The 25,631-nt window shown below is 40.8% G+C and overlaps 1 protein-coding gene across 1 annotated transcript in view; it reads right to left on the reverse strand.

Annotated features, from left to right (window-relative positions):
* Positions 1–9,093: 9,093 nt before the first annotated feature.
* Positions 9,094–25,631, reverse strand: part of DCT (dopachrome tautomerase) — a 78,240-nt gene continuing 61,702 nt past the window's right edge. The window contains exons 4-8 of the mRNA XM_075850271.1: positions 16,484–16,650; positions 15,188–15,367; positions 12,982–13,117; positions 11,018–11,219; positions 9,094–9,840 (exon numbers count right to left, since the gene is read on the reverse strand). Coding sequence (XP_075706386.1) covers positions 9,659–9,840; positions 11,018–11,219; positions 12,982–13,117; positions 15,188–15,367; positions 16,484–16,650 — 867 coding nt within the window. The 3' untranslated portion in view covers positions 9,094–9,658. The remainder of the gene's footprint in view (positions 9,841–11,017; positions 11,220–12,981; positions 13,118–15,187; positions 15,368–16,483; positions 16,651–25,631) is intronic.

The raw sequence follows: 25,631 nt of genomic DNA on the forward strand, positions 1-25,631 counted from the left end.
GCAAGTGCACGGCGTGATGACATCACTCACAGCCGTGACAGAACAAAGTAATTAGCTGACGCGTTTAGTCCCAGCTGAGACTTTCTCAAAGCAAAGTATGGCAATCATGTTAGTAGCACCTTCTATAGCATTTGCATTCAGAGGTGCAGTATCGTTCAATATAGAGCCTTCATTTATTAACCCAAAATTTGGTCACCTTGGACCAGTATAGTTGATGTAATAACATAATATATTATAAATTTCACAATGAATGGATAATCCTAAAACATCTGTTCAGACTATAACTTGGCTATGAGAGCGTTAGACACAGCTGGGGCCCATGGATGCACGTAAAGTCCTAGGTCCGCGGTGAGGATCAGGAAGTTGTGGTGACTGATGGTACGTGTGCCAAGAGTTCCGTAGGCCATTGAAGCAGTAGGCCTAGGTGACAAAGTAAGTCAACTTAAAAGGGTTATGTGGGGACCGAAAAGTATTAGCAATGTACTCACTGCAGTATGTGAGTACACTCGCTAATATACATTCTGGTCTCCCGTCGCTCTGATTATGAGATTTTAATAGTGCTGGCGGGGGAACAGATGCCTAGTTGCACAGTCTTCCTTCATGATGACATGACTCCTCATCATGTGACCAGCCCCACTGTACTCTATGTAATCGCTGTACTACTTCTACTGCTTGTAAATAGAGTACAGAGGGGCCGGTCATATGACGAAGAGTAGTGTCTTCATGTAGGAAGACTTACAACTACATTTCCGGTCACCCGCCAGCGCTATAAAAATCTGCTAAAATGTCAATCAGTGTGGCGGGGGACTGGAATGTGTATTAGCGAGTGTACTCACATGTACTGCAGTCAGTACACTGTTAATACTTTTCGGTCCCCACATAACCCTTTTACCTGACAAAGGACCCAAGAAAGACAGTAGCCTCAATAAGGCCAGTACTAAATGGCCACTTTGGCTCTGTCCCCTAACCTCCAAATTGCACTACTTGACTTCTACGAGGGAGTCCAGTCTCACAACTTTTACCCAAAGTCACACTAAGCGAGATATGAATGGGAAAAGCCACGTGACTGAAATTAACCCCATTCTCATCTATTGAGGTGCGACTATCAATTGACTTTCAAACTGCATCAGAGATACAGATAAATACTTCTGCATTTCATTAAGTAGCACAGGTCATTAGATTGTTATGGGTGAAGCAGTGCCCATCTGAAGGTGTTGTCTAGTCTGGGCCTCAATACTGTAAACCTATGTTTATTTACAAGCCCTTCACATTGTGACCTCTCCATGAAGTAAACTACTCTAGGATGAAAGAACATCTGTCTGCAAGAATTTTTATGTTATTAAGCATAGCAATATTTTCATGTCTTGCCAACTGCTTGGCATTTATACTCGGATAATACAGTTTCTCCCAGCTGAAGTGGTTTCTGAGACACCCACGTCTCCGGCATTTAATCACTGATGCCTTGTGGCAATGAGTCAAATAGTTTAATTATCAGCATTGATGTAACAAGTTCTGGCCTTTCTAAGGAGAGAAGATGAAAAACCTGGCATGTTAAATTGTGGAATTAGTCCCGGAGTTCTGAAGTCTTGGTGAGTCAAACCAGAAGAGTCAATAATGATATACCACGGGTAACTTAATAGGCAATTAAATATTTACTGTGGGTTTTATAAACTTCCTGTGTGGTGAGACTGATGCTATTAATACATTTAACTTTCAAGACTTTGATTGAGACTCATTAGTAAAAATGCTCAGATTATGTAATTCAGTACAAAGAAAAATACGGTCGACGCCACAAAAAAAGCACAGCACTAAAACAATGAACATTCTTCAAAACTTCACAAATTTCTTACAACTCAGTAGACTAGAATTATCCATCTGATGTTAGTTATGGTTTATGTACAGCAAACAGGGCCGGACTGGCCATCTGGCAGTTCCGCCAAACGCCAGATGGGCTGGTATACAGTGTGCTTGTTGGCTGCCCCCCCCCCCCTCTCACAGTTCTTATTACCTGGTAATATCACAGGGAAGATCCGGCGGACATCCCATACCAGCAATATCGACGAACAGCGACGGTGACAAAGGCCGAGGTTCGGCCGAAACGTCTTACCAAGTCGCTTACTACCTCAACTTTACCAACTTTTGTTGCAATAAAACTTAAATTTGCTTGCATCTGGATCTCGTGTACCTCTGTGTGCTGGGGTTATATTTCCCTTATTACCAGGTTATACGGGATAAAGAAAAACCAAGCCATGTGGAGGGGGTGGCATACAATAATAAAAGAATCATTACTTACCCTTTAAACCCAACGCTGACGCTTAGGTGAACCCCTCCAGTCTTTGTTTACTAAGCCATATCAACGCAGTGGGTACAGCGGTTACGTGTGTCAACGTGATGAAATTGTTGCAGCTCAGTAAGCAAAGAATGGCGAGGTCAACGGAGCAGTAGCGCTGGAGCAGCAGGGAATTTAAAAAGAGAAGTAATGCATTACTCATGTGTACAGTATATATTTGTATTATTTATTTGTACAGTATATATGGTGGGATTATTCATATGTACAGTGGTACAGCGGTGCATTATTCACGTGTATATAGAAGCATTATTCATGTGTACAGTATATATTGGAGTTGTGTAAATCGTATGGTGGCATTATTCATGTGCGTAGTAAATATAGCATCATTATTCATGTGTACAGTATATAGTGGTGTTATTCATGTGTACAATATATATGGCAGCATTATTCATGTGTACAGTATGGCAGCATTATTTATATGTATAATGTATATAGAAGCATTATTCATGTGTACATTATATGCTGATTGATCTTTTCTACACCGCACTCAAAGAAAGTAGAAGCAGCGAAAGCTGCTTCTATCTTCTCCTCAGGGTCCCCGGGATTCACTGACAGCCCAAGACCCGACATTCAGCTGCCTAATCGCTCGGGCAGCAAGCTAAAAGGACACCGACTGCCAGAAGTTTATATACAGCCAGCGGTCGGGAACCGGTTAAACATATTTAACCCCTTAATACCGAAGGTATTTTAAACCTTAATGACCAAACTATTTTTTTCAATATTATTGCACATTTATAAGAGAGCCATTGCGCAGTTCTCATAGGATGACTACGAAATGAAAAGAAAAAACTGACAGTCCTTTTTGGAATCATTTGCCTGAGCCCCTAGCCACAGTACCACCTGTACTGCCCTGTAAATTTGCAGAAATAGCAATTCTCTAATGCGATGTAATTAACAGAACTTCTACTGTTAGAAGATAGATAAAGCTTGACAGAAAAGAGAGAAACAACCGGAGCAGGTAAAAAAAAAAAAAAAAAAAAAAGGGTGAAATCCTCAACACCACAGAAAACAGAACTTGATTGATAAATTTTACCGCTCAGACAGTTGTAAGCATAAATTCTGAAGTGTCCATCAAGAGTCCTCCTTTCCCCCAGCTTGCATGCAAAAATGACAATCCAAACATCCATCGGTGTGTATATCTCATAAATCCTTGTAATTCCACACAGTAGTTTAACAGCATGCTGTATAGATACTTGTGATCGATGGTTTAAATCTCCAATAACGGAGAAAAGAAAGTGATAGTGCACTACCTTTGGAAAATTGCAAACTCCACGTATTTATTCCATACTTACAAGACAAACAGAAAAAAAGCATTGAGGAAGCATTGATCGCGAAACGCGCGTTGGAGTCTAGCACATCATGCAGGTTTTTAGGACCACTGAGATTGGTAAGGTGCTGTTCAATGCCTGATATTTTGGCTTCTCCTATCTCTATGTGGACTGTTTTGTCCTGATTACATGCACTTGCACTTTGGATAAGGTATTGCCACTCATTCTAAAATCTTGTCTAAACTATTTATTGAACAAGTGGTTCATCTACATGGTATTCCAGAAAATATGGTCTCTGACAGGTGTACAAATTGTGGCTAACTTCTGGAGCGCTTTCTGTAACAAGCTTGGGGTACAGTTCTCCCTCTTCTGCATTCCACCCTGAGACTAATGGTCAAACAGAGCGTTTTAATCAAACCTCGGAACAATATCTTCGGTGTTATACTGCTGATAACCAGGTTGAATGGATCTCATGTCTTCCTTTAGCAGAATGTGCTATAAATAATCACAACCATGTTGCTCTCGATACCTCACCGTTTTTCTGTAATTCTGGTTTTCATCCTCATTTTGGTTAATTTTCCACCTCTTCTAGTGATAACCCTGAGGTCTAAGTTGTCAACTAAGCCGTGCACAGTTTGGGCTCAGGTCCAAATGAACCTGAAGAACTCCCAAGTTATTCAAAAGAAAACCAATAAACGTATTGTGGGTCCTGTATTTTGTGTGGGCCAATAAAGTTTGAGAGACAAAAGGTGGACCCCTAGTGGTTGGCAGGGATATATTACAACAGATAATGTGCCTAGGCACAAAGATCCCAATTTCCCAACCACTGTTTAGATTATATCAATTAAAATATAAACTTTATTAGTGTATCTAAATAAAAGGACATACAACAAGCAAAGGTTAAAATTGTTTTCAAAGGACGGCCAGCATATCCTAGGAAGTCGAATGAGTGTATATAGCACATCGCTACAAACAGTGTGATAGGCTAATTCGGCAGCTGCAGACTGCCGTTTGTTCATGCAGTCACACTGAAGTGAAAAGGATCGCTGAGCCGTCAGTGAATATTAAAATGGCGATAACATGTCGGGGGGGGGGGCTATCGCCATTTTAATATTCACTGACGGCTCAGCGATCCTTTTCACTTCAGTGTGACTGCATGAACAAACGGCAGTCTGCAGCTGCCGAATTAGCCTATCACAGTTTGTAGCGATGTGCTATATACACTCATTCGACTTCCTATGATATGCTGGCCGTCCTTTGAAAACAATTTTAACCTTTGCTTGTTGTATGTCCTTTTATTTAGATACACTAATAAAGTTTATATTTTAATTGATATAATCTAAACAGTGGTTGGGAAATTGGGACCTTTGTGCCTAGGCACATTATCTGTTGGTCAATAAAGTTTGGCTTTCTATGAAAAATCTGCAACTGAAAGTGCCTTCTCGTAAGCTTGCCCCTAGGCTTATTGGTCCATATGAAACGGTTGCAATAATTAAAGAAGCTCTGTCACCAGATTTTCAAACCCCTATCTCCTATTGCAGCAGATCGGCGCTGCAAAGTAGATAACCGTAACGTTTTTTTTTCTCAAAAACAAGCATTTTTGGCCAAGTTATGACCATTTTTATATTTATGCAAATTAGCCTTTCTTAAGTACAACTGGGCGTGTTTAAAGTTATGTCCAACTGGGCGTGTATTGTGTACACACATCTGGGCGTTTTTACTTGTTTTACTAGCTGGGCGTTGTGAATAGAAGTGTATGATGCTGACGAATCAGCATCATCCACTTATCTTCGTTACCACCCAGCTTCTGGCAGTTCAGACACACAGCGTGTCTTCGCTCATCCGACGCGATGAAGTTCCTGTGGGAGGAAGTGAGTGACGTCACAACGTGATCTCGCGAGGACACGCTGTGTGTCTGTACACTGCCAGAAGCTGGGTGGTAACAAAGAGACGTGGATGATGCCGATTCGTCAGCATCATACACTTCTATTCACAACGCCCAGATGTACACACACAATACACGCCCACTTGGACATAACTTTAAACACACCCAGTTGTACTTAAGAAAGGCTCATTTGCATAAATATAAAAATGCTCATAACTTGGCCAAAAATGCTTTTTTTGAAGAAAAAAAAAACGTTACTGTTATCTACATTGCAGCACCGATCTGCTGCAATATGAGATAGGGGTTTGAAAAACTGGTGACAGAGCCTCATTACCCCATTTCATCTGGCTCTTCCTGCATCCTTTAGAATTGTTAATGTAGTTCACAAATCTCTCCTAGAATTTTTTTCTTCCATCGTCTGGTCTACTCATAAAACCTCCTCCTTCAGTTCAGGTAGGTAGAAGGAGACATGGAGTTTGAGGATCAGAGAATTGTGGATTCTAGAAGGGTCAGGGGTACTCTGCAATACTTGGTACACTGCAAGGGGTATGGGCCAGAAGAACGTACTTGGGTTCCTGCCCATTCAGTACACACCAGTTGTTTGGTTGAATTGTTTCACTTTAAGTTTCCTTAACTTAACCTAGGCCAAGGTTTAAGGGTCCGGAGGCCCCTCGTAGAAGGGGGGGGGGGTACGGTTAGGAAAACACCTGTTGTCACTATGGCAACCTGTCTAGCTTCTGGGCGCTTTTTACCTACATCTCTGCTCGGTCCTTCAGCCGCTCAGCTGTGGAGCTGTATTTATACCGGTCTTTTCTTGTAAATTTTTCCTATCTCCTGGTTTCTGATCAAGCGTCTGCACTTCTATTTTTTGGACCTCACGTATATTGACCTCGGCAGGTCTCTCATTAACCCTCTGCTTACCGATTCAGATTATCCCAGCTGGTTTTGACCGTAGCTTGTCTGACTACCTCTACTCAGGTTAGTTGAAAGTCCAGAAACTATTGGCTGTCTGGTTTCCAGCTCAGGTTTGCCTGCATTGCACCTCTTATCCAAAACTACTCTGTTTAGACAACCTCGGTTCTAAACAGCAAAGTCCATCCCACCTTGCGGTTGTCTCTGGCGAACGCCTTAGACAGTCAATCAGAGTAGTTACGGATTTGAGGTTGCGGGTTTACATGTACGCTCTTTCCCGGCGGACTCAAGCAGCCTTGAGCTATCGCTTCACTTGCATTTCCATAAGGGCATGACCACACGTGGCGGATTTCCTCCGCAACTGTCCGCATCAATGCCGCACAGAATCTGCGTTGCAGATTCTGCTGCGGATCTGCACAAAATGTGCAGAAAATTGATGCGGACTAGCTGCTGCGGACTGCGGGAAAAGTGCTTCCCTTCTCCCTATCAGTGCAGGATAGAGAGAAGGGACAGCACTTTCCCTAGGGAAAGTAAAATAATTTCATACTTACCGGCCGTTGTCTTGGTGACGCGTCCCTCTTTCGGCATCCAGCCCGACCTCCCTGGATGACGCACCAGTCCATGTGACCGCTGCAGCCTGTGCTTGGCCTGTGATTGGCTGCAGCCGTCACTTAGACTGAAACGTCATCCTGGGAGGCCGGACTGGAGACAGACGCAGGGAGTTCTCGGTAAGTATGAACTTATATGTTTTTTACAGATACATGTATATTGAGATCGGTAGTCACTGTCCCGGGTGCAGAAACAGTTACTGCCGATCGCTTAACTCTTTCAGCACCCTGGACAGTGACTATTTACAGACGTCTCCTAGCAACGCTCCCGTCATTACGGGAGCCCCATTGACTTCCTCAGTCTGGCTGTAGACCTAGAAATACATAGGTCCAGCCAGAATGAAGAAATGTCATGGTAGTAAAAACAATACGCTCCGCAGCACACATAAGATCTGCGGACTTCATTGCGGAATTTTGACTCTCCATTGAAGTCAATGGAGAAATTCCGCCATGAGTCCGCCACTGCTCCGCAACAGACAGAGCATGCTGCGGACACCAAATTCCGCTCCGCAGCCTATGCTCCGCAGCGGAATTTTACGCCTCGTCTAAACGAACACTGCTAAATTAAAGTGTAAGTCAATGGACAAACGGCTCCGCTGCGGATTAACGCTGCGGAGTGTCCGCAGCGGAATTTAAGTGAAATTCCGCCACGTGTGAACCCAGCCTAACTCTTATTACTATCATTTTTCTGCATAGGAGACACATCGCAGCTGTGGGTATATTTAACACTGTATAGCAATAATACTATAGCATCTAAAGATGTAGTCTTGCAAAACATTTACCAGTCTAGTTATTTTCAAGCATGAATATGCACGGAGTTTTAAATAGTATGAAAAAATAGTTAGAGATTTAAAAATAAGGAGATTACAGTATTCCAATAAGTAGGCTTTATTACATGCATACGCAAGTAATACAAAATGTATAGGTGATCGTGTACTGAGAAAGTAAATGTTCTCGGATATTAAAATGTACCGCCAACTACACAACTAAAAAATAAAATCTAAATCATCCCCCAGGTAAAGACAAAACATATTGATGTCCATCTTGTGTTTTACGTGTTCCTATGTGGAGTTCTCTACGTTTACTGCAGCACAATAAATGTAAAAAATCTGCACCATGGATCTGAAAGTGGGCAGGCTCTCCAAGATGAGGACCTATACGAAGGGAACTGATCAGTGTTCCCTTAGATCCCAAGCTACGGCAGGGAGTCTTCAAAGAGATAGAATGCCATCTTCGTAGAAAGGAACCGTTAGTTTAGTAGTTGGAATGCAGCTATGATCCATTGTGTGTGTTCTCAGGGAAAACAATGGAAACGTACTGTTAGTACTGAATTTTTTACAGACTCTCCTAGGGATACATTAGAGAGATCATTGCTGCATTCTAGCTACTAAAATAAGTCCCTTTCTATGAAGACTGCGTGCTCTCTATACCTACTTCCACATCATACAGTAACACTAGAAAGCGTATGTAGCCAATAAGAGCTAGCAGATGCCCCACCTTTCCTACTGTATAGGAACCGTATCCAGCGTCACAGGGCTGGATATGGAAATCCCTTAACACGAGCGCTAAGATAACTCGAAAACTGCAGATTGCTGCTCTGATGGGCTATAACGAGAAAAATAAAATGTGGATTAAAAGAGGGAAACAGGGAATGTTATGCTGCCTGTCAAGACGGATTTCTCTTTTTAAAGTCTATAATTGGAGGTACACTGGAGAAATAACACAAGTTATTTCAAATAGTTATAAAATATACATTTAGCCAAAAATCATTAAAGGGGGACACAAAGCCAAAAACTGCATGAAAAAACAAACAAAAAATAAAATAAAAAACAAAAACACCAAAAAGACGCATCAGGCTATTCTTCATACCTTTTCTTCCTATAGGATCCAATTTTAGATTTGTCTCAAAAAAAATAAAAAATAAATTAAAAAAACCTGCAACAAAATTCGGAGTTAATTTTTAGGCTTAGGCCGCAATCTCAAATTCCATATTGGTTCTATCCAGCGGTCATTGGCTCCCATTGGCAAAAAAAAAAAAACTCGTAACGTTTTTTTTTTAAAGTTTGCATATAGTTTTATTTAACAGTCTATAATTTTAGGTACAAGGCATACCAACATATACTGAACCAGAAAAACACTCTGAAAAGGACACACTTTGGCATACATCTGGCTAATTAAGGTCTACGGTCACTTTTGGTCATATATCTGAGGAGTTCCCCCACATAGGCTAGGTTCACACTGAGTTTGGGCACTATGTTCAGTGCATAAGTCTTGTTCGACTTTATTTAAAGGAACACTCAAATTTAAAAACACAATATTTTCTTAATGTTTTCTGAGTAGAGGGGCAGTGAACAGAGGTCTATGGATTTACATTTTACGTTAAACTTGTGTAAACTAGAAGCTACTAAAGATGCATTTACATAATGCTATAATGGGTTTGTACAGCTATACATTAACGCAAATTACAAGTAAATTAAGACAAACATTAATATGGAAATACTTTACTGGCATCAGCGGTGTAGGAAGGGTTTATTCCAGTTTTTACATCATACACCAAGTTATATCACCCAAGAAAGAAAACAATCAATACTGTAGAAAGGTAGATAATATACTTTATGTCTAGACTCTAGTTCCATTATGCATCTTCTGTATACTTGGTACTATTGTATCTTGCATTCATTAGTGGCTCAAAGCCTTGTCGCTGTTTTCGGTGTATGAAGAGAACAAGTAATACCAGAAGAACAAGCAAGGCAATAAGTACTCCACCAACAGTTGACGCAACCACCACGGCAACTGCACGACTGTCTGGATCAGAGGCTGGAGAGGAAGAAACATAACAGATTAATGTTTATGAATAATAAATTTGTGTTTATATGAGGACTACCTCCTAAATTAATAGAGGTTAGAAGCCCGGAATGAGATCGCAGGCATTGCAAACAGCTCTTCAGGTCATCAATAGAACACAAACTATTTACAAATTATACATTAATATCTTAACAGTTACATGAGAAATGAACAACATGAACACACACACACACACACTTTTTCATCCATTCTATCGGAGTGCTGCAAGATTTAGCGAGATGATAAAGAGCAAGAAGATAGATAGATATATATATATATATATATATATCTATTACACACATACACGAGTCCGTGTGTTTGGTGCAACTTTCAAATTAGTTTTTATTTAAAAAAGCAGCTGTATCTAATGGAGCAAATGTAAATTTTTAATAGAAACTCATTTGAAAGTGTCAAGACACCGACTGATATTTTTATTTCAAATAAATGCACTCCAGAAGTATTACATAGCCTTTAAAAGGCACTTGAACTTTTTATATGTTTTTTATATTTAACATGGCTTTCAATAAATCCATAGAGAAAACATGAATTTTAAAGAGGCTCTGTCACCAGATTCTCAAATCCCTATCTCCTATTGCATGTGGTCGGCGCTGCAATGTAGAGAACAGTAACGTGTTTTTTTGTTTGTTTTTTTTAAAACGTTCATTATTGGCGAAGTTATGAGCTATTTTATATATGACGTCCACGCTGGATGATCATGTGTATTCATTATCAGGACACTTGATTAACGTTAATCTCTGTGTATGCGGCTGCACATCGCTGCTGTGTAAATGAAGGTAGAGGAGTGTATGATGCTGACTGGTCACTGATTGGTCAGCGTCATACACGTAAACACGCCCAGTTAAAAACACAATACACGCCCAGTTGGACAGAATGAAAAAAAAACGCCCAGTTGTCCATTTCAAACCTCATTTGGATATATATATATATATAAAATAGCTCATAACTTGGCCAAAAATGAACGTTTTTAAAAAAAACAAAAAACTTTACTGTTATCTACATTGCAGCGCCGATTACATGCAATAGGAGATAGCGATTTCAGAATCTGGTGACAGAGACTCTATAAAGACATCTAATTTATTAACAAAATGGTAGTTTCGCATAGTTGAATCAAATAAAAACAATAGTTTACCCGGTAAGTCAATAGCATATGTATATCCCAGCTGCTCAGCAGATGTGAAGAGTTGGTCATTCGTTATTGGAGGAAAGAAAGGCACCATGTTGTACAAGCGATTGTGTCCTATCGGGGCAAGTTCCTGAGGCCAAACCAGATCAGACGGTTGAAATCGTTTCATCCATTCATTGAAGATTGCATCAGTGAAGGAATGAAGTACCTACAAATTGGAGTTAAGAAATAAAAAAAATAAAAAAACTAGGAAATTTAGCCCAAAATGGCATGCCTGGTTCTGACAAGGTTTCCTATTAATAAAGGTGCACACGCAGTCTATTGAAACTAGGAGTTAAAGACGTAATAATTTTTATGTTTGTTTTCTTTAAAGGGTGTCAGTCACCAGAAATATTTCTATCAAACCTGCAACAGGGTAATAGATTAGGCCAACTCGAAACAAATGTTTATTTTCCTTTTTCACATGGGCGCTTCCTTTGCAGAGCAAATAGTTTTAAGTCAATATATGCAAAATTAGCATTTTGGAGCAACCAGGGCATCACCGTTGCGTCAAAATGTTCTTTCTTCTTTCCCTAGTCCATCCATCCCTCCCTTCTTTCATTGATTGGCTGGGGCCAGGCAGTGTAATAGGAGAGTTCACGCCTGACCCCCATAATCTCCTGAACGCGCACAGGGCTACGCTTCACAATTGGCGCATGCGCAGTACATCCTTGACGTTTCACCGGTCTAATCTGTGGTATTGCGCATGCGTCAACATCATACTACAGCCTCTTATGCTCTCCGATGCGGAGGTCCGATTCCAGGCGTAGTCTGAAGTTATCGGCATGCGCAGTACAGCAAAACAGTATGGTACATTTCTGGTGACAAACTCCCTTTAAAAAGGACAACAAAAAAATGGCTTTTGACACGAAAATTATCTGCACAATATACTACAGAGATTGTTAACAGTCTCAATTTTATAAAATTATGATTTAGACTTTTCTTGGAATCACCCACAAAGTTTTTAATCGCAGTTTTTTTTTATCCAAAGACAGGAGTGATTACAACAGAGGAAGAATACCGTATCAGAAAGTATACAGGAAAGGCTTATTTTAGGAATCATTCCTGTGTGGCTCAAAACACTGCCGCAAAAAATATTCAGCAGGATGAGTGTACAGTTGTACGGAAAAAAACAAAACATATGCCTTAACTATCCCAAAAACGCGGTGTGGACCTAGAACTTGAAACTATTACTCAAAGAAGCATTCCACCAAAAAAACAAAAACCGAAGAAAAATATCTTGTAGATTCAGTTTTAGTAACGGTTATGCCATATTTGTGTTACTCAGTGAGCCCTTCATTTTGTTAAGGGCTCACAATAAATTCCATAGGTTAACCAACAGACAACACACAGGGCAATTTAGTGTTGCTCCTTCTAATAATTAATTGGACTAGGATGATAATTATTTTTTATTTTAATGTCTCACTCTTTAATACCATCAATATTTAAAGAAATCATGATTCTCCCAATTATTAAAAAAAATATTTGGTAGGGACAACCCACTCAGATTTTGAGGTGGAAAAAGGTTTAGGCTTATGCAGTTTTTCAAATTCCTACATCTTTTGACATACATGAAAATGCTGAGTTTTCCCGCAAAGTAACAGGTGCATTCGGCATATCTTTCTGTGGATTATCCAGCTTTGTGAAATAGTACATCTATATACGGATATATATATTGGTTTTCCTGAGGGAGTAAAGGGTCAAGACTGTATAACTATATACAGAAGTGAATAGTGGAAAAGGAATATAATTAAAAACCCAATGTCAAGTCTTTCTACACTCCTGTTTCATTGCAACGTTGTTTCAACAAAATTGTGAATAAAGAGGTTTATGGAATAAAGAAAACACCATGCTTTAAAAAAACAAAACATGCATTGGCAATCAACCCATTACGGATGTAAAAAAATAAATAAAGCTGAAATAATAAATACCACAAAGATGGGGTCATTCGCAGCAGAGTGAGAGAGTGAACTGGTTCCATTTAAGAAAGCATGCACCAGATTATGTAGGTTCATTACAGGAAAGTCCAATTCTCCATCTGGTTCCTCAAAGCCTTCAAGTGCATTCCTGTATGCAAAAAGGGTATTTAAATGTATTATGCCTACACATGTAACAAGCACGTACCGATGGATATACAGCTCGAGAGATCTGGTTATTACCCATAACGCAGAAAAAAACAAGGTGTTTTTCATATGGCCACATAGGAGGGTATCCAAGTCAGATGTCTTTGTTGCTTCGCCCCTACATGTAATTATTAATATCACTATTGAAGTTCATTGTTCACATTTCGACAGGCAAGCCTATGGTAGTCATCCCCTAGTAACATATACAGTCAAGCGAAACATTGGCTTTCTTAAAAGGGGAGATCCAGTGTGAACTTCTGATAAGTCATGAATACATGTGTGAACATCACATTGGCGATATCCTGGAAATTGGTTGTGGTCCAAGATCGTATGAAAGGGCTCTATATAAAAAGTGTTAACAAACCGTGTCAAATGGGTTTCAAGATACTAGTTACTGAAAATCTGAGACTGCAATTGATTTGAATGGCCATTGCTTGGCATGCTGTGTCAGTTTTTTAGTCAATGGGGAATATTATAGCAATGTTAGTGCCCTTTTAGTCTGGTAAGTGATAGTCCAAGATGTGGAATGCATGGTCAAGAAATGCGTTTAAACCAAGGTAGAAATGTGACAATGCACTGGACCCACTACTGGTGGTAGACAAGTCAGTTTGTTAGAATGGTTTTCATAAATCAGTAGACCATACAAAAAAAAAACGGAGGTTTGAAAATGTATTATTAGTATAAAAAAATATAAATCTATATTTGCTTGGGAAAGGTCCTATTGTAGGACAGAAACGTTGCACCTTTGCTTGATGTGGACTGAATAAACTTCACGATTTTTCTTATTGGAGTGCTGCAAGATTATATATATATATATATATATATATACACACACACACATACATACATATACACACACACATACATACATACACACTCAATATCTGTAAGTTTAGATTTGTGTTGCACTATACATACATAGATAGATATGTAGTGGTTCATTGCGCACAAGATCCGGTAGGTGCACGAATAGGGTCCCAACCCAATTTTGTAGTAAAGAAATATTCGGCACACAAAGTGATGATTTTAGCAAATCTTTCGGTTTTATTTTATCAAAAATTGATGCCAGAGGTTTAGTGCGACGTTTCGGTCGTATATTAGACCTTCATCAGGCACTTGTACCTCCTGGTGTCTGGTTCATCCAGTCGTTGCCGCTGCGTAGATTAGTAGCAGTTTACTGCTTTCTTTTCTTGGAGCGCCATAAGAAAGCAGTAAACTCCTACTAATCTACGAAAGATTTGCTAAAATCATCACTTTGTGTGCCGAATATTTCTTTACTATACATACATAGTTAGGATCTGGTGTAAACCACAAATTCAACTGGTGTAAGTGGTAACCGTAAGCAGGTGGTTTACTTGGCTTTTTCTTAACTATATGCTGCTCTTTATGGGCACAGTCACAAAACACATCATCCCATGTTATTGCTACAAACATCACAATGAGTTAAAGAGATCGGACAGGTTTGTTGCTGCAATGTCTGATTCAGAGGTCTGTCACAGTCAGTAATGTTCAGTAGATTAGGATAATTTACATGTTATAGTTGCGTACACATATTCACACTGTCCATCTCCTGCCGCCCTGAAGCCGCCGATTGACACATTTCTGCCTATTACTGTGCACGGGGAGAAAAGTGTTAATCAGCGGCAGGAGCGTGAGGAATATCACTGGACTAAACATCACTAAGTGACGAACCACTGAAATCAGTTTGGCTGTCATTACTTTATGCTATCCTCAGGTAAGGCAGCAGAAAAATTTGACATCTCCACAACATATTAACCTAAAACACATCAGAGATGTGTTGGAAAGAGTCACAGAATTAATTTGATATCGTACAGTTCCTACAGTTTTGGTGACTAAGGAAGGTTTCCAAAACCTTGAATTCATTGACAAAACACTGTTTTGAGGGGGAAACAAAAAATCCTGTGAAAGTAGAAAAGTGAACCTCGTCAGTGGACATTGAAGCATCCTACACAAAGAACTACATTTTGTACAGAAACAAATCCCACAACCATACCTGAAACTAAATGTAGAGTTTGTGAAGTAAGGTGGATTGTCAAAGTTTTGCAGTGAAAGACATTTCTGTACATCTTCCATAGTTGGAAGTCGCCCACCAGATCTGTCAATTGGACTCCGTCGAAGAAGACCTTCATTAGTTCCATTACACAAGGTAACCCGGCGATTGTAGTCATCCAGGCTAAAAGTTAAATTACAGAAAAGGTCAGTCGTGACATTAAGTGTAGAGATGAGCGAATGGATTCTACACTGATCAAATTTGTTAAGAATTTCCCAAAAGTTTCAGGGTTTAGTAAATCTGAAACTTTTGGGTTTTGCCCTGCACAAATCGCTCAAAATGGTGGCTACCATTTTACAGATAAGAAAAAAAAAAAGAAAACGACAAGACAAAAAAGAAAGTCTCATATAACCTCGAGTGACGACCCGGAGGGCTTCTCCATGATGCCTAGTAGGCAGTCCTCCCGCGAGAGAAAGAGGCGAGAGAAAGGGAGGCGAAAGAGAAAAAGAGGCGAAAGAGAAAGTGTTAGACAGGACAGGCAGCCATTGCGGTGAGTGAGTGCCGCTGCAGTTATGCAGTTCTTACATTAAATTTGTGAATCACCAATATTCATTACAGTGTTCACATCAGGATTAATATTATTGAAGGGTATTTGTGGATTGTTTTGAATACATCTAATTCCTAACAGGGTCATCAAAATTTTACATATTTTTCGGCTTCAAAACGTAGCCACCAATAACAGCAGAAACAAGCAACAATACACTGCACTTTTAGCAGATGGACTGACTACTGAATTTTTGAACGGCTTGTTAAAAAGCCATTGCTTCTCCGGATACCACCGTGTGTGTATAAACACTGGCATTTTAAATGTCAAAAACATGAAAAATCTGACAGTGCCATGTGTTTTTAAAAAGGCTGTTTGTTACCATAAGCTACCATCCGTTCACCCATAGCCAAATTTGTTGCCGTCAATTTGACATTACTAATGCCGTCTTGGTGTTTAAGAGCTTGAAAGGGGTTGCATATAGTTCTAAAAGACGTCAGTGTCAAACACATGGCTCTTTAGGGAACTTTCGATCTGCCAAGAACTTATTTGGACCGAATCGAATATGAAGACCAGATCGATAGAATTGAACCTGAAACGAATGTCACTCATGTGTAGTGAGTGACCAATATATACATACACATTGATACATAAATGTCAGATGGGGCATGTTATATAAGCTAAAGAGTCATCTACATATTCTAATATATGCTGCTAAGTAGTCATGTGCACCGAATACAGAAATAAAATGTTACCTGTCACACACAAGTCCCCAGTTTGAAAACCTGGAACCAACACTGATTAAAGTAGGATCATCCAGTCTAGGTGCACCAAACAATTCATCTGTACACACGTCACACTCATTTCTGCCAGTAGCAAAGTTCCAATATGGTAAAGCGAATGAGTCATTACCTATCAGCCTCTGGGGGAAAAAAAATAAAAAAGTATACAGTAACATAAGAAAAGTCCATGTAAAAAGAATTGCAAGAAAAGCTGGCTACCAGAAATATAGCAGTTCAAAAAAAGTTTCCATGGACTTGCAGAATCGGATTTGCATAGGGACATTTCAGCTTTGACAAACCTCATGACAAGCTATGGCCTGACAAACCATGATCTATCAGAATATTCCCTGTATACTGTATCCTCACTATAAGGACCTTACTGTGGAGGATAAGAGGCAGTGGATTGCATGAATCAGTGATCTCAGACAACCCCTTTAACCAATTGCCTGCCAAGGCATACATCCTGACAGGGAGGCACCTCGGTAGCCAAGGATGTATCTGATACGGCCTTCCTACTAAAGGCTGTTTCTCAGGCTAGGTCGCTGCTACGATCGAAGTATTGTTTTAAAGTTAAGATTCTTGGCTTTAAAATAAGACTTCGTGAGACTGCGATCCAGCCCGAGCTAGACCCAGATAAAGTGAGAGCAGCAAAAAACGTGCAGCTCTCACTTCAAGCCAAAGCTTCTAAAGACTCTAGATTAGGCTGGGTCACAGATAAAGCTTTAGCTGCAATCTTGCATGAGTTAGACCAGGTGAGCAGGTTGTAGTGGGAGCTGAATATATTTAAACCAGTCGGTCCAGCCTGTGTGGAGGAGAGGGGGACCAGCAGGGAGCTGAGGAAAAGCAGTGATCCTGCTCCTGTCCCTGTATGACTATAGATGACCCCAGGGGGAGGTGGTAACAGAAACTGTTCATGTTATCACCCCTACTAATCAATCAGATCGCATACTTTCTGTCACGGATGGGGTCTTTTTTCAGAAAAGGACGAGGAGGAGTGATACCCCTCTGCATCGGTTTATGAATTCTACAACCTGGACATTTACCAGGAGCCCACAGTGTCAAATAAGTTGCACCAAGCACTCAGGATAGGTACAGTGTAAAATGTATAAACTTTTTCTGTCTGGCCAAATCTTTAGATTAAAGTCCGCTTACTGCTTTTCTAGCACTACCTGTTACACGCTACAGTCATGACAAGCACTAGAAAGAAACGAATACTTTCCTGATGGATAGAACAGATTTCCAAATCAGTCAGAAAATACATTTTTCATGCACGGACCATCGCCATAAGGCCGGATTCACGTGAGCGTGTTCGGTCCGTGATATACGGTCCGTATGTCGGCTGCATTTCCCGGACCGAACACACTGCAGGGAGCCGGGCTTCTAGCATCATAGTTATGTACGACGCTAGGTGTCCCTGCGTCTTCGCGGAACTACGGTCCCATACTGAAAACATGATTAAGGTACGGGACAGTTTTCCCACAGCGAGATAGTGAGACCTAGCGTATATCACAGACCGAACATGCTCGTGTGAATCCAGCGTAAAAATTAGTTTCCAACTATTTCCCCAAAAAAACACAAATTAGTTCATGCATTAGATTAAGTGTACAGACTTGCGATTATGGATTAGAGTTTGGCTGTGTCTACATCTTTTTGGTCATCTTGTGGTATTGCTGCAATTTTTGGCAGAATAGCATGAAACTTGCAGTTTCACCAGTGTTATAATTTAAATTGAGGGGGAAAAAAAGCGCTATCCTCGATTTGACCACAAAGTGTGAATACAGCCTAAGGCCGAATTTAGACAACCATGATATAAGTGCGTGAGACGGCCATTAAAACAAGCGGCCGTCACACAAAACACATGTACTTCAATGGCGCCGCTCACACGGCCGTTGTTTCAACAGACCGCGTGAAGGGTCTGTTGTAAAATAGAATATGTCCTATTTTGGTATGTTTTCACGGATCCCTCGATAGACTCAAGTCTATGGGGATCTGTGAAAACAGGACCCGTACTGGGGCAACTCTGATGTGATAAACAGCCATTTTTCACGTCTGAGCTTCCTCACGTTTGTCTGAATTCGGGCTTAGGCTGGGTTCCCACATTGCAGATTTTGCCTGCATTTTGTAAGCCAAAATTGGATACAGGAGAGCAGACCTATAAAAGCCTTTGGGTATGTGCACACACAAAATAAAAAATAAAAAAAGTCTCAAAATAAAGAGGTGTTTAACCCCTTCCCGCTCCTGGACGTACTATTACGGCATGGCAGCTGTATCGTTCGCGCTCCTTGCCGTAATAGTACATCTCAGGAGTAACGGCCGTTTCGGCCGTCCTCCCGACACATACAGGAGCTGTGACGCTGCTGTCTTGTTCAGCAGCTGTCACAGCTCCTACAGCGGGGACCGATCGCTGTGTCCCCGCTGATTAACCCCTTAAAAGCCGCGTTCTATAGAGATCGCGGCTTTTTAGGGGTTAAGCTGCCATCGCCGGCCTGCTACGCGATAGCGGCCGGCGATGGTGACTATGGCAACCGGACACCAAACAATGGCGTCCGGCTATGCCATAGACTGAAGCCTAGTGGGTCCTGACAACGTCAGGACCCACTATGCTTGCTGTCAGTGAGTAGCTGACAGTTCTAATACACTGCACTACGCATGTAGTGCAGTGTATTAGATTAGCGATCAGGGCCTCCTGCCCTCATGTCCCCTAGTGGGACAAAGTAATACAGTAAAAAAAAGATGTGTAAAAATAAGAAAATAAAAGATTTAAAAGTATTAAAAGTAAAAATCCCCCTTTTCTCTTATCAGTCCTTTATTATTAATAAAAATATATAAACAAACAAATAAACTATACATAATTGGTATCACCGCGTCCGTAACGGCCTGAACTACAAAACTATTTCATTATTTATCCCGCGCGGTGAACGCCGTAAAATAAAATAAACCGAACCACAATCACAATTCTTTGGTCACTTCACCTCCCAAAAAATGGAATAAAGAGATCAAAAAGTCGCATGTACCTAAAAATGGTCCTGATCGAAACTACAGTTCGTTACGCAAAAAATAAGTCCTCGCACGGCTTTATTGATTGAAAAATAAAAACGTTATGGCTCTTAGAATAAGGTAACACAAAAAGTGAATGATTGTTTACAAAACGTATTTTATTGTGCAAACGCCATAAGACATAAAAAAAAACTATAAACATCTGGTATCGCCGTAATCGTATCGCCCCGCAGAGTAAAGTGAATGTCATTTATAGCGCACGGTGAACGCTGTAAAAAAAAAAAAAAAAGAAAAAAAAAACAATCGTAAAATTGCTGTTTAGTCACCACGCCACCTAAAAATAGAATAAAAACTGATCAAAAAGCCGCATGCACCCCAAGAAAACTGCAATGGATTCCTAAAGGGGTCTAGTTTCCAAATTGGGGTCACTTTTGGGGGGTTCCCAATGTTTTGGCACCACAAGACCTCTTCAAACCGGACATGGTGCCTAATAAAAAAGAGGCTTCAAAATCCACTAGGTGCTCCTTTGCTTCGGAGGCCGGTGCTTCAGTCCATTACCGCACTAGGGCCACATGTGGGATATTTCTCAAAACTGCAGAATCTGGACAATACGTATTAAGTTGCGTTTCACTGATAAATCCTTTTGTGTTAGAAAATCCTCTTTATACCATTTTTTTTATGACGACAAAAAAAAATGTAAATTTCACCTCTACTTTGCTCTAAATTTTTGTGAAACACCTAAAGGGTTCATAAACTTTCTAAATGCTGTTGTGAATACTTTGAGGGGTCTAGTTTCTAAAATGGGGTATTTCATAGGGGTTTCTAATATATGGGCCCCTCAAAGCAACTTCAGAACTGAACTGGAACCTAAAAAAATAAATAAATGAGGCAATACTTCACTTCTTACATTATACTGATAATGAGCCGTGCCCACCCCGAGATGACCCCAGTTTTGACCGTTTGGATAAACGGAGACCCCTATTAGACCGTTCCAGTGCCCGGTTTTCCCAAGCATACACCCCTGAGAAGTGTATTTCTATTGATGAGTCCCTGGTACATTTTAAAGGGAGGGTTCAATTCCGCCAGTACCTGCCGGGTAAGAGGGCAAGGTATGGCGTGAAGATGTATAAGCTGTGAGAGTGCATCAGGGTATACCTACAGGTTTAGGATATATGAAGGAAACGCCACCCCCAAACCAGACTGCATCCTGGACTACAATAGGTACATGGGAGGGATGGACTTGTAAGATCAAGCCTTGAAGCCCTACAGCGCCATGCGGTGTGGTATAAGAAGCTGGCCGGGCACATCATACAGATGGCATTGTACAATGCGTACGTGCTACGTCGATGTGCAGGCCAGAAGGGGACTTTCCTGGAATTTCAAGAGGTGATTATCAAGAACCTAATCTTTAGGGACCAAGAAGGGGGGCACCCAGTACTTCTGGAAGCGAGCCCACACGCATCGTACCAGGGCAACACTTTCCAGGAGAAGTTCCCCAAACAGGCAAGAAGGGAAAAAGTCAAAAGAGGTGCAAAGTCTGCTATAAGAGGGCGATAATGGATGACACAATATATCAATGTGACACGTGTCCCGAATAACCAGAGCTCTGTATGAAAGAGTGTTTTAAAATTTATCATACATCCCTTGGTTTATAATTTACCCCAATTTTACTTACCCTGATGCACTCCACACAGCTTATCCCCCCTCGTCTTTCCCCTCTGGGCCCTGCTGTGTGTCCAGGCAGCTGATAACAGCCACATGTAGGGTATTGCCATACTCGGGAGAACCCACATTACAGTTTATGGGGTGTAGGTCTCTGGTCAAAATGCTCACTACACCTCTAGATGAATGCCTTAAGGGTGTAGTTTTTAAAACGGGGTCACTTCTTGCGGGTTTCAACTGTACTGGTACCTCAGGAGCTTCTGCATACATGACTTCGCACTAGAAAATCCACAGTAGGCCAAATGGTGGTCCTTTCCTTCTGAGCCCTCCCATGGGCCCAAACGGTAGTTTATCACAACAAATGGGGTATTGCGGCACTCAGAACAAAATGCGCAACAGAATGGGGTATTTTGTTTCTTGTGAAAATAAGAAATTTTCAGCCAAAACTACATATTATTTGAAAAAAATATATATCAAAATGGTCACAACACCCATAAATGAATTCCTTGAGGGGTGTAGTTTCCAAAATGGGGTCATTTGTGGTGGGTTTCTATTGCTTCGATACCTCTGGGGCTCTGCAAATGCGACATGGCACCCGAAAACCAATCCAGCAAAATCTGTACTCCAAAGAACACACAGCGCTCTTTTCCTTCTGCGCCCTCCCATGGGCCCAAACGGCAGTTTATCACCACAAATGGGGTATTGCCGCACTCAGGACAAATTGGGCAACAAAATGGAGTATTTTATTTCTTGTCAAAATAAGAATTTTTGAGCTAAAATTACATATTATTGGAAAAAATATATATTTTTTTAATTCCCAGCCCAATTCAAATAAGTTCTGTGAAGAAACTATGGAGTCTAAATGGTCACATTACCCATAAATGAATTCCTTGAGGGGTGTAGTTTCCAAAATGGGGTCACTTCTGGTGGGTTTCCATTGCTTTGATACCTCTGGGGCTCTGCAAATGCGACATGGCACCCGAAAACCAAACCAGCAAAATCTGTACTCCAAAGAACACACAGCGCTCCTTCCCTTCTGAGGCCTCCCATGGGCCCAAACGGGAGTTTATTGCCACAAATGGGGTATTGATGCACTCAGGAGAAATTGGGCAACAAAATTGAGTATTTTGTTCCCTGTGAAAATAAGAAATTTTGATCACAAATGACATTTTATTGGAAAAAATGAAATTTTTTTCATTTCACAGCCCAATTCAAATACGTGCTGTCAAAAAACTGTGCGGTCAAAATGGTAACAACAACTCTAAATGAATTCCTTGAGGGGTGTAGTTTCCAAAATGGGGTCACTATTGGGGGATTCCTACTGTTTTGACACCTCAACACCTCTTCAAACCTGGCATGCTGCCTAAAATATATTCTAATAAAAAAAGGACTCAAAATGCAATAGGTGCTTCTTTGCTTCTAGGGCTTGTGTTTTAGTCCACGAGCGCAGTAAGGCCACATGTGGGACATTTCTAAAAACTGCAGAATCTGGACAATACATATTTAGTAGTGTTTCTCTGGTAAAACCTTCTGTGTTATAGAAAAAAAAATGAATAAAATTGAAATTCAGCAAGAAAAATGAAATTTGAAAATTTCACCTCCACTTTGCTTTAATTCCTGTGAAATGCCTGAAGGGTTAAAAAACTTTCTAAATGCTGTTTTGAATACTTTGAGGGGTCTAGTTTTTAAAATGGGGTGTTTTATCAGGGTTTCTAATACATAGGCCCCTCAAAGCCACTTCAGAACTCAAGAGGTACCTTAAAAAAAAGGCTTTTGAAATTTTCTTAAAAATATGAGAAATTGCTGTTTATGTTCTAAGCCTTGTAACGTCCAAGAAAAATAAAAGAATGTTCAAAAAAACGATGCCAATCTAAAGTAGACATATGGGAAATGTGAACTAGTAACTATTTTGGGTGGTATAACCGTCTGTTTTACAAGCAGATGCATTTAAATTCTGAAAAATTCAATTTTTTCAACATTTTCTCTACATTTTGCAAATTTTCACCAATAAACACTGAATATATCGACCAAATTTTACCACGAACATGAAGCCCAATGTGTCACGAGAAAACAATCTCAGAATCGCTTGGGTAGCTTTAAAGAGGCTCTGTCACCAGATTTTGCAACCCCTATCTGCTATTGCAGCAGATAGGCGCTGCAATGTAGATTACAGTAACGTTTTTATTTTAAAAAAACGAGCATTTTTGGCCAAGTTATGACCATTTTTGTAGTTATGCAAATGAGGCTTGCAAAAGTCCAAGTGGGTGTGTTTAAAAGTACAAGTCCAAGTGGGTGTGTATTATGTGCGTACATCGGGGCGTTTTTAATACTTTTACTAGCTGGGCGCTCTGATGAGAAGTAACATCCTCTTCTCTTCAGAACGCCCAGCTTGTGACAGTGCAGATCTGTGACGTCACTCACAGGTCCTGCATCGTGACGGCCACATCGGCACCAGAGGCTACAGCTGATTCTGCAGCAGCATCAGCGTTTGCAGGTAAGTCGATCTTACCTGCAAACGCTGATGCAGAATCAACTGTAGCCTCTGCTGCCGATGTGGCCGTCACGATGCAGGACCTGTGAGTGACGTCACAGATCTGCACTGTCACAAGCTGGGCGTTCTGAAGAGAAGAGGATGTTACTTCTCATCAGAGCGCCCAGCTAGTAAAAGTATTAAAAACGCCCCGATGTACGCACCTAATACACGCCCACTTGGACTTGTACTTTTAAACACACCCACTTGGACTTTTGCAAGCCTCATTTGCATAACTACAAAAATGGTCATAACTTGGCCAAAAATGCTCGTTTTTTAAAAATAAAAACGTTACTGTAATCTACATTGCAGCGCCTATCTGCTGCAATAGCAGATAGGGGTTGCAAAATCTGGTGACAGAGCCTCTTTAAGCATTCCGACGTTATTACCACATAAACTGAAATATGTCAGATTTGAAAAATGGGCTCTGAGCCTTAAGGCCAAAACTAGGCTGCGTCCTTAAGGGGTTAAGGGAAAATGGCTCCTGATTTTCAGATATTTTTTTAATCAAAGTCACATTTTTCGCAGCCATTTTTTCAGGAAATATAAGGTTTGGGTTTCTCACTTTAACATGTGTAATCCTCATTTTTTATATCATATATATATTTACTTTTTTTTTTTACATTTCCTGCTTAAAACCAAATTTTTAGTCTCTTCACATGACCCACCGTTCCTTAGAAATAGATTCTTCCTGCCTCTTATGAGTCAGAGATACATTGTATCAGGATTCTTCACAGCGATGCTGAATGGCCAAAAGCGCCCGCAGAGGGAGGGCATAAGTCACGAGAAAGAGAGAAAGAGAGAAAGAGAGAAAGAGAGAAAACGAGAAAGAGAGAAAGAGAGAAAGAGAGAAAGAGAGAAAGAGAGAAAGAGAGAAAGAGAGAAAGAGAGAAAGAGAGAAAGAGAGAAAGAGAGAAAGAGAGAAAGAGAGAAAGAGAGAAAGAGAGAAAGAGAGAAAGAGAGAAAGAGAGAAAGAGAGAAAGAGAGAAAGAGAGAAAGAGAGAAAGAGAGAAAGAGAGAAAGAGAGAGAAAGAGAGAAAGAGAGAAAGAGAGAAAAGAGAGAAAGAGAGAAAGAGAGAAAGAGAGAAAGAGAGAAAGAGAGAAAGAGAGAAAGAGAGAAAGAGAGAAAGAGAGAAAGAGAGAAAGAGAGAAAGAGAGAAAGAGAGAAAGAGAGAAAGAGAGAAAGAGAGAAAGAGAGAAAGAGAGAAAGAGAGAAAGAGAGAAAGAGAGAGAAAGAGAGAAGAGAGAGAAAGAGAGAAAGAAAGAGAGAAAGAAAGAGAGAGAGAAAGAGAACCATGAGAGGCAGGGAGGGATGGTGGCGGCCATATCATGACGACCAAAAGACCCCACGCGCATCGCCGGACTTCTGGCTTAGTCAGGGGGATCGGGTCTCTCCAGATATTTGGGTTAAAGTAAGGGCTCTGGCTTGGCCACGCAGAGACACTTACTGACTTCCTGAAGTCGCTCCTGAATGGTCTTGGCCATCTGTTAAGGGTTGTTGGCCTGTTGGAGGGTGAACCTTTGACAAAGTCGGAGGTCTAGGAGAACTCTGGAGGAGGTTTTCTTTAAAGGAACTCTACTGTGCTTCCTTCCCCTCTTCCTTAATCCTAAATAGCACCAACACCACCAAGTTTCACTATAGGGATTGTATTGGCCAGGTTATATGCAGTGCTTAGTTTCCTCCATAGTGTCTAGCAAAATTTAACTTTAGGCCTCATGCACACCGTAGCCATGTGCACGTCCGTGATTTTCAGGTCGGCCGGCCATGGTGTGTCACCCGCAATTTGCGGGACGTGCACATTGCCGCGTGCATTATTTTCTATGATCCTGGACCGCAAAACACGGCCGTAATAAGACATGACCGTTCTCTTTGCGGTCCAAGCTCTTGGACCATGCACAGACGTGGAAGCCACAGTCGTGTGCATGAGCCCT

Source organism: Rhinoderma darwinii, chromosome 2 (genome assembly GCF_050947455.1).
Source record: "Rhinoderma darwinii isolate aRhiDar2 chromosome 2, aRhiDar2.hap1, whole genome shotgun sequence".
Lineage (NCBI taxonomy): Eukaryota > Metazoa > Chordata > Amphibia > Anura > Rhinodermatidae > Rhinoderma > Rhinoderma darwinii.